The 10898-nt window shown below is 50.8% G+C and overlaps 1 protein-coding gene across 1 annotated transcript in view; it reads right to left on the reverse strand.

Moving 5' to 3' along the window:
• The window catches only part of Invadolysin (leishmanolysin-like peptidase, invadolysin), a gene marked incomplete in the record, with an annotated part of 420119 nt that extends 412517 nt beyond the window's left edge, over positions 1-7602 (reverse strand). The window contains 1 exon segment of the mRNA XM_069323797.1: positions 7441-7602. Coding sequence (XP_069179898.1) covers positions 7441-7557 — 117 coding nt within the window.
• Between the last annotated feature and the right edge of the window lie 3296 nt (positions 7603-10898).

The raw sequence follows: 10898 nt of genomic DNA on the forward strand, positions 1-10898 counted from the left end.
CACACCCCACCAACACCTGCTCCCACCCCACACACACACACCCCACCAACACCTGCTCCCCCCCCCACACACACACCCCTCCAACACCTGCTCCCCCCCCCCCACACACACACCCCACCAACACCTGCTCCCACCCCACACACACACACACACCCCTCCAACACCTGCTCCCACCCCACACACACCCACCCCACCAACACCTGCTCCCCCCCCACACACACACCCCACCAACACCTGCTCCCCCCCCCACACACACCCCTCCAACACCTGCTCCCCCCCTCCAACACCTGCTCCCCCCCCCCCACACACACACCCCACCAACACCTGCTCCCACCCCACACACACACACACACCCCTCCAACACCTGCTCCCACCCCACCAACACCTGCTCCCCCCCCCCCCACACACACCCCACCAACACCTGCTCCCACCCCACACACACACACCCCACCAACACCTGCTCCCCCCCCCCCACACACACCCCACCAACACCTGCTCCCACCCCACACACACACACACCCCACCAACACCTGCTCCCCCCCCCCCACACCTGCCCTCCTACACCTCTCCTCTGGGCCCAAGAGTGACAGGTGTTGTCTCGCGCCAAGTAACACCTTCCACGTGTTTAACAATAACATTTAAACCTGACAAATTAACTTCCACTTCTTTATTTACCTTTCATTGTTATTTTGTCCGGTAATTGTACAGTATTATAAAATGCCGCCCTGCTGGCAGGTTGACAGGTTGACAGTCACGCGGGCAATATTGTCACTGTTGACAGGTTGACAGTCACGCGGGCAATATTGTCACTGTTGACAGGTTGAGAGGCTGTCAGTCACGCGGGCAATATTGTCACTGTTGACAGGTTGACAGTCACGCGGGCAATATTGTCACTGTTGACAGGTTGAGAGGCTGTCAGTCACGCGGGCAATATTGTCACTGTTGACAGGTTGACAGGCTGTCAGTCACGCGGGCAATATTGTCACTGTTGACAGGTTGACAGGCTGTCAGTCACGCGGGCAATATTGTCACTGTTGACAGGCTGTCAGTCAAGCGGGCAATATTGTCACTGTTGACACGTTGAGAGGTTGTCAGTCACGCGGGCAATATTGTCACTGTTGACAGGTTGACAGGCTGTCAGTCACGCGGGCAATATTGTCACCTATTACAACCTAAGAGGTTCAGGTGACAGGCCAGTCACCACCCTGGTTACTCCAGGTACAACAAATGACTGGTGACCTCCGACCAGCGGCCACAATCCGGATTCTCTTGTAAATACACTTGTAAATACACTTGTAAATACACTTGTAAATACACTTGTAAATACACTTGTAAATACACTTGTAAATACACTTGCAAATACACTTGCAAATACACTTGTAAATAAATGCACACATAAAAGTGTACATGAAAGTATAATCAATTGTTGGTAACCTGGGTATGAACAGTCTCGTAAAGCAATTACCGGCCACAGCCCTCCACTAACAACGCCGCCACAGCCCTCCACTAACAACGCCGCCACAGCCCTCCACTAACAACGCCGCCACAGCCCTCCACTAACAACGCCGCCACAGCCCTCCACTAACAACGCCGCCACAGCCCTCCACTAACAACGCCGCCACAGTCCTCCACTAACAACGCCGCCACAGTCCTCCACTAACAACGCCGCCACAGCCCTCCACTAACAACGCCGCCACAGTCCTCCACTAACAACGCCGCCACAGCCCTCCACTAACAACGCCGCCACAGCCCTCCACTAACAACGCCGCCACAGTCCTCCACTAACAACGCCGCCACAGTCCTCCACTAACAACGCCGCCACAGTCCTCCACTAACAACGCCGCCACAGCCCTCCACTAACAACGCCGCCACAGTCCTCCACTAACAACGCCGCCACAGCCCTCCACTAACAACGCCGCCACAGCCCTCCACTAACAACGCCGCCACAGCCCTCCACTAACAACGCCGCCACAGCCCTCCACTAACAACGCCGCCACAGTCCTCCACTAACAACGCCGCCACAGTCCTCCACTAACAACGCCGCCACAGTCCTCCACTAACAACGCCGCCACAGTCCTCCACTAACAACGCCGCCACAGCCCTCCACTAACAACGCCGCCACAGGCGTCCACTAACAACGCCGCCACAGCCCTCCACTAACAACGCCGCCACAGCCCTCCACTAACAACGCCGCCACAGTCCTCCACTAACAACGCCGCCACAGCCCTCCACTAACAACGCCGCCACAGTCCTCCACTAACAACGCCGCCACAGCCCTCCACTAACAACGCCGCCACAGTCCTCCACTAACAACGCCGCCACAGCCCTCCACTAACAACGCCGCCACAGGCGTCCACTAACAACGCCGCCACAGCCCTCCACTAACAACGCCGCCACAGCCCTCCACTAACAACGCCGCCACAGTCCTCCACTAACAACGCCGCCACAGCCCTCCACTAACAACGCCGCCACAGTCCTCCACTAACAACGCCGCCACAGCCCTCCACTAACAACGCCGCCACAGCCCTCCACTAACAACGCCGCCACAGTCCTCCACTAACAACGCCGCCACAGTCCTCCACTAACAACGCCGCCACAGTCCTCCACTAACAACGCCGCCACAGTCCTCCACTAACAACGCCGCCACAGTCCTCCACTAACAACGCCGCCACAGTCCTCCACTAACAACGCCGCCACAGTCCTCCACTACCAACGCCGCCACAGGCGTCCACTAACAACGCCGCCACAGCCCTCCACTAACAACGCCGCCACAGCCCTCCACTAACAACGCCGCCACAGTCCTCCACTAACAACGCCGCCACAGCCCTCCACTAACAACGCCGCCACAGTCCTCCACTAACAACGCCGCCACAGCCCTCCACTAACAACGCCGCCACAGCCCTCCACTAACAACGCCGCCACAGTCCTCCACTAACAACGCCGCCACAGTCCTCCACTAACAACGCCGCCACAGTCCTCCACTAACAACGCCGCCACAGTCCTCCACTAACAACGCCGCCACAGTCCTCCACTAACAACGCCGCCACAGTCCTCCACTACCAACGCCGCCACAGCCCTCCACTAACAACGCCGCCACAGTCCTCCACTAACAACGCCGCCACAGCCCTCCACTAACAACGCCACCACAGCCCTCCACTAACAACGCCGCCACAGCCCTCCACAAAGAGGAGCACGACCTACGGCGCCAGGTTCGCCTACACACTAACAACGCCACCACAGTCCTCCACTAACAACGCCGCCACAGTCCTCCACTAACAACGCCACCACAGCCCTCCACTAACAACGACGCCACAGTCCTCCACAAAGAGGAGCACGACCTACGGCGCCAGGTTCGCCTACACACTAACAACGCCACCACAGTCCTCCACTAACAACGCCGCCACAGTCCTCCACTAACAACGCCACCACAGTCCTCCACTAACAACGCCACCACAGTCCTCCACTAACAACGCCGCCACAGTCCTCCACTAACAACGCCACCACAGCCCTCCACTAACAACGCCACCACAGCCCTCCACTAACAACGCCGCCACAGTCCTCCACAAAGAGGAGCACGACCTACGGCGCCAGGTTCGCCTACACACTAACAACGCCACCACAGTCCTCCACTAACAACGCCACCACAGTCCTCCACTAACAACGCCGCCACAGCCCTCCACTAACAACGCCGCCACAGTCCTCCACTAACAACGCCACCACAGCCCTCCACTAACAACGCCGCCACAGCCCTCTACTAACAACGCCGCCACAGTCCTCCACTAACAACGCAGCCACAGTCCTCCACTAACAACGCCACCACAGCCCTCCACTAACAACGCCGCCACAGCCCTCCACTAACAACGCAGCCACAGTCCTCCACTAACAACGCCACCACAGCCCTCCACTAACAACGCCGCCACAGCCCTCCACTAACAACGCCGCCACAGCCCTCCACTAACAACGCAGCCACAGTCCTCCACTAACAACGCCGCCACAGTCCTCCACTAACAACGCCACCACAGCCCTCCACTAACAACGCCGCCACAGCCCTCCACTAACAACGCCGCCACAGTCCTCCACTAACAACGCCGCCACAGTCCTCCACTAACAACGCCGCTACAGCCCTCCACTAACAACGCAGCCACAGTCCTCCACTAACAACGCCGCCACAGCCCTCCACTAACAACGCCGCCACAGCCCTCCACTAACAACGCCACCACAGCCCTCCACTAACAACGCCACCACAGCCCTCCACTAACAACGCCGCCACAGCCCTCCACTAACAACGCCGCCACAGTCCTCTACTAACAACGCCGCCACAGTCCTCCACTAACAACGCCGCCACAGCCCTCCACTAACAACGCCGCCACAGCCCTCCACTAACAACGCCGCCACAGCCCTCCACTAACAACGCCGCCACAGCCCTCCACTAACAACGCCGCCACAGCCCTCCACTAACAACGCCGCCACAGCCCTCCACTAACAACGCCGCCACAGTCCTCCACAAAGAGGAGCACGACCTACGGCGCCAGGTTCGCCTACACACACACCAAAGATGACGGATCAAGTGTACAGTGATGGCCGAGACTTCATTACTACCACTAATGTACACAGATAATGCCTTAATAGCATTGGGCTTCTCAAGTGATGCCAAACTAATTTGTTATAAAAAGAAATTAAAGTTTGCTAATATTTTTAAGTGTAAGACAGGGCGTAGTTAATGTAGTACACATCCTGGTGTATAAAGTTAGATGGGGTACCCTAGCCTGTGCCAAGGTCTTCCCCACCTCTTTAATTCTTATCCAGTCCTCTTCCCCACCTTCTCATTTTTTTTATTAATATATTAGGTACATCTGCATTTGTGCAGCTACCCTAGAGTATATGAGGGAGAGTACAGTGTGTCAAAAAGCTATATACGTGATGCTAAAAATCCCCATCACACAGGATGGTTAGTCATACAGAGGCACGTGATAAGCAGTCTGCACTGGCAGACTCCGGGTGCATTATGAGGATATCATCAACACAAGAGGGAATAAGGCAGCAGTGGTACTAAAAGTCCCCATCTCGCAGGAAGGTTAGTCATACACGGCCATATGTATAGTAGCCTCAACTACCAAATTTTATTATGAAGCGCCGAAAAAAGTTAAAAACTACGGGAAACACATCCCCGATTCCAGACGTCATGAAAATCTTTGTGGGAGTCGCTAAAGATTCCGATTTTATTCATTTAAGTCCTGTGTGATGAATGCCCTTAACACAGGTGTGGGGGACATTACTAGCCACCACTAGTTATTATGACCATCACTATTACGGTCATGAGTGACCTTCCCTCGCCTCCACTAGTAATTAACACCCTCACATAACATGACACAAACATATAGGTATAGATATATATCTCGTACATAAGCGAGAATGGACAAAGACAAAGTTGGAGGGCACTTGAGGCTACTAGCCTCGCCCACACTTAGGGTAAATGGTCTGGGGTATGGAACGGACACTGGCTGGTCGGGGTAGGCCTAGGGTTACAGGACTTATTAGTAATTATTGACACCCACAATTTTCCTGGATTATGTGAAATATTGGTTGTGAGGTAACAAGTTTTTCGTGTTCGCACAAAAATGTTTCCTCAAGAGACCCCATATGTTGCCTGCTAATATATTTTGAGAAGGGGGGGGGGGCAACACCAGCACGGTGGGCACGCCCACGGCTGCCAGCACCAGCACGGTGGGCACGGCCACAGCTGCCAACACCAGCACGGTGGGCACGGCCACAGCTGCCAACACCAGCACGGTGGGCACGGCCACAGCTACCAGCACGGTGGGCACGCCCACAGCTGCCAACACCAGCACGGTGGGCACGGCCACAGCTGCCAACACCAGCACGGTGGGCACGGCCACAGCTGCCAACACCAGCACGGTGGGCACGGCCACGGCTGCCAACACCAGCACGGTGGGCACGGCCACGGCTGCCAACACCAGCACGGTGGGCACGGCCACGGCTGCCAACACCAGCACGGTGGGCACGGCCACGGCTGCCAACACCAGCACGGTGGGCACGGCCACAGCTGCCAACACCAGCACGGTGGGCACGGCCACAGCTGCCAACACCAGCACGGTGGGCACGGCCACAGCTGCCAACACCAGCACGGTGGGCACGGCCACAGCTGCCAGCACCAGCACGGTGGGCACGGCCACAGCTGCCAACACCAGCACGGTGGGCACGGCCACAGCTGCCAACACCAGCACGGTGGGCACGGCCACAGCTGCCAACACCAGCACGGTGGGCACGGCCACAGCTGCCAACACCAGCACGGTGGGCACGCCCACAGCTGCCAACACCAGCACGGTGGGCACGGCCACAGCTGCCAACACCAGCACGGTGGGCACGCCCACAGCTGCCAACACCAGCACGGTGGGCACGCCCACAGCTGCCAACACTAACCATACACCACCAGGGTGTATGGTCTAAGCGTTCAACACAAAACACTACTCATGGGTAAACAAAAGCAACGAGGTACATGTGTACATGTAAGTGTGTACATAACTTCTCCACTTTAAACTGTGGCTGTTCCATGTATACTAATACGAGCGTAGCACATGTACACATTCATCACAGAGGCACATATAGGCCTAGTACTTTACCAATAAAGTATAAAACAATACTAGGTTTAGACATAACTTTAGAACATTTCCCAAGTAAACAATGGTGGGTTTCACATATTAACATATATGTATCGTAACATCAATTAGGTAGCACAGTAGTCTAACCTATAGGCTCGCACTCAAGGGACCCGGGTTCAATCCCCGGCCGAGACAAACACGGTTGGATAAATTTGCTTTTCACCAGATACCTCTATTCACTTCTAAGTATAATACAAGGGAGTTAGACAGCTGTTGTGGGTGGCACCGTGAGGAAGGCCAGTAGCTGGTCTTGGAACATGTGGGTAAGCCTAAACACAGGCTATCCGTCCCACACCAGTGATTTTATCACTATCAAAACAATACTCCACAAATTCAAAATGTAAAGAACTCTAGCGGCTAAAAATCATTGTATATCCTTACAGTGTTTTAACATGCAAGCTGCCAGTTTCCTGACGGTGTACACACGTGTGCAAGATCATCACAAACACCCACAGATAAATACCAGTGATCGCCATTCACAAACGTTTAAGGCATCAACACCATGAACGTTTGCTGTGGTGCATGACACCACCACCACCAGCCAGCACCGTCACCACACCTGCCGTCTACACCACTCACACTGGACACATGACCCATGATACAGGACAACAAGGCACGTGTCCAGGCCTACACACACGGCCTTACTGAAGGACACACACACAGCCTCGCCTCAGCTGATCACATGTCCCGCAGATTGCTCACAAAAATCAATACCTGCAACATTTAACAACAAGAGAACCAGCTCACAGCATCAGCATACCTCATCTGGTTTCGGATGGACGTGGTTACACACGTGTTCCGCAGACACTATTGTTACGAGTATTATTAAGACGGAGGGAGCGGAGGCCGCACACGACAACCACACCCAGACACTCATGGTTCCATGCTCACACTGACGCTCCCGGGCCGCCGGACCCCCACCCCGCCACACGTAAATATGGGCTCAGCCATTCTCCCCGCGTGGGGGAGGACACTTGCCTTCCCTAACACCCCACTACTCTACTGTAATTCTTCCGGCATTTGTTTCCTGGCTAGTGTCCTTTGGTCCCGTGGCGGAGACGGCAAGCTCATGGCTTGATAAAAGGTACCTTAAGCTTGTAATGAATTTATCCTATTACGTTTGACCTGTATCTAATATATAATTAATTATATTATAATCTTGTACTAATTCTTGTCAAAGAATGGACGAGATAACTCAATACTATAATAATTTAGCTCACTACTTTGTCTTAGTATCATAATTCTTTATAACTCTACAAATATTTAATCTATTTGATTAACTTTGCACTTGTATACAAAGACTGTCAACGACTGTCGTTTGTATACATAAATACCATTAAGACATTTTAAGTTTAAATAATTGTATGTGTATTATAAGAGGAATACCGGTCATGTGTGGCATTCTTCCAAGAATGGCAGCTGGAAATGAATGGTTGTCCAAGACATTTGGTGTCAATTGCCGACAAGACAAATATTGTAAATTAAATGCAATATTCCCATTGATAACTGTGAACACTTCTATAGAAGGAATGACATGTATGCTCGGGATGGCGAGCATTTATCCAGGACTGTTGCTGCTGCTGTTGTTGTTGCAAGTCGTTGACACCTGTGGTGGGAGAGGTTTGTTTGGGTTTAAACTGTTAGTAGACAGTGGTGTGGGAATTTATATGGAGAAAGGAGGCAATAAAAGTATGTGTTGGTGGGGGAAAAAATTGGCAAAGTGAACAGGAAAGGCGAAGGGCCTCAAAATAGCAATACACTTAAGTATATTACACAAACAATAGGAGTCTAAGAAACAAAATAAACGATTTAAATGTTCTTGTCTACACAGAAACAATAGATATTAGTGCACTTATCGAAACATGGATGAATATAGAAAACAGATAACTATTAGCTGAATATCAAATACACGGATTTAAATTATTTTACACACATAGATATATTAGACGAGGAGGGGGAGTAGCCATATATATTAAGGAAAATTTGAAATGTAGTCTCAAAAAAGGAATCAAAACTGAGCCACACACAGAAACTATTTGGCTAGAATTAAACGAAAAAACACATAATCTTATAATAGGAGTATATATACAGGCCAACAAACTTAGAATGGAAGCAATGTATCAGTATATGTAGTACATATGTAGTATATATGTACTACAGTATATGTATTACATGTATATGTAGCAATGTAGGTACTCAGGACACAGCAAACCAGATATAACAACCTTATACAACTCAACACAACACGGGTGGACGGACGAGTACAAAAGACTACAAAGGGAACGACAAGATGAGCTGCAAGATCTGTGCAAAACAGAGAACACCAAACAATGGGATGACCTAATAAACAAAATCCAAGTTGACTTTAGAAACCCGGGAAAGTTCTGGAAAAACGTAAAGACCGTGATGGGAAGCTCTTCTGAGGAAACACCCAACATCATAGACGCCTCAGGAAACACCCAACATCATAGACGCCTCAGGGAATAAACTCTATGAGGAAGGAAAACAAAAACAGGAATTCAGGAAGTTCTGGGAAAAAATATTCAGGATAAACCCGGAAGAAAATTTAAACTTTTGCCCCATTAAAGAAAGGGCAATTACAAGTCAAGTCGATAACAGAGCTGCAGCACTACTCCCGACGCAAACAATAGACCTTAACAATATCCACAATGACTGCCACCTTATGAAACACTTAACCATTACAGAGGTCCATAAAACAATTATGGGTTTCAAGAACAAGGCGCCGGGCAACAGCAAAATAAATAAGATGGTATTATCCAACCTACCAGTGATTGCACTCCAGCAATACACATGTATAATAAATACAGCTCTTGCATTTGAACTATTACCCACATACATCAAGAATGCCACAATAAGATTAATCCCCAAGTCAGGTAAACCCCCAACCCAAACTGAAAATTACAGGCCAATTTCCCTCCTCGAAGTACCAGGTAAAATATTCGAAAAAATTATCAATCAGAGACTTGTGAAGTACATGGAAGAGGAAGGGAAGTATAACACCAGGCAGCATGGGTTTAGAAACCGCAGAGGGGCCCATACAGCTATAGCCCTGATCTACCAGCATATAGCCAACGCAGTGTCGAAAAAAGATCAGTGTAATATAGTGCTTAGGAACGTCTCGAAAGCCTTCGACAAAGTGTGGCACACAGGCCTAAAATATAAGATATCTGAACTAGGACTTCCTGAGAGATTTACTGCTACTCTCTGCAGCTTTATAGACAATAGAACTGCTAGGCTAAATATCGGCAGCTACTTGGGTGACGTAATAGAACTGAAAAGTGGAGTACCACAAGGAAGCTGCCTCTCCCCAACTCTATTCAACATATATACAGCTGACCTACCCCAACCCCAACATGGAGAATACATCACATACGCTGACGATGTCACCCAAATAATATGCCAACCGGGTCCATCAAAGCCGCTACTAGCCGACAAGACCAAGGCGGCAATTGAACTCATAAACAACATTGAGAAACAATGGAAAATCAGCACAAACGAACAAAAGTTCCAGATAATACACATTACAAAAAGAAACCCAGACTCCATAATCCTTGACAACCGCCCGATCCAATATGCGAAAGTAGGCAGAATGCTGGGACTCATGATCAATAAAACAGGGATAAAAATTCACGTAAAGGACCGACTAAACAAAGCCAAAGTAGCCTTAGGAAAACCTGAGGAAACTCTGAAGCCTCAGTACGAACATTCAGATCTACTTTTTTTTTTTGAGATATATACAAGAGTTGTTACATTCTTGTACAGCCACTAGTACGCGTAGCGTTTCGGGCAAGTCCTTAATCCTACGGTCCCTGGAATACGATCCCCTGCCGCGAAGAATCGTTTTTTCATCCAAGTACACATTTTACTGTTGCGTTAAACAGAGGCTACAGTTAAGGAATTGCGCCCAGTAAATCCTCCCCGGCCAGGATACGAACCCATGACATAGCACTCGCGGAACGCCAGGCGAGTGTCTTACCACTACACCACGGAGACCGCCTATATAAGGCTCTAGTTCGGTCGCATCTAGAGTATCCCCCAGTACCACTACACACCATAAAGAAAACTAGCATGCAAAAACTGCAAGCAGTGCAAAATAAGGCGCTAAGGAGAGCAGAAAAACACCGTCCACCATATGGATTCCATGGAAAACTGTTCTAAGTAATACAAGTCCTACAGAAGAAATAGAAAAACTGACTT

This window comes from Procambarus clarkii, chromosome 13 (assembly GCF_040958095.1).
Source record: "Procambarus clarkii isolate CNS0578487 chromosome 13, FALCON_Pclarkii_2.0, whole genome shotgun sequence".
NCBI classification, from domain to species: domain Eukaryota; kingdom Metazoa; phylum Arthropoda; class Malacostraca; order Decapoda; family Cambaridae; genus Procambarus; species Procambarus clarkii.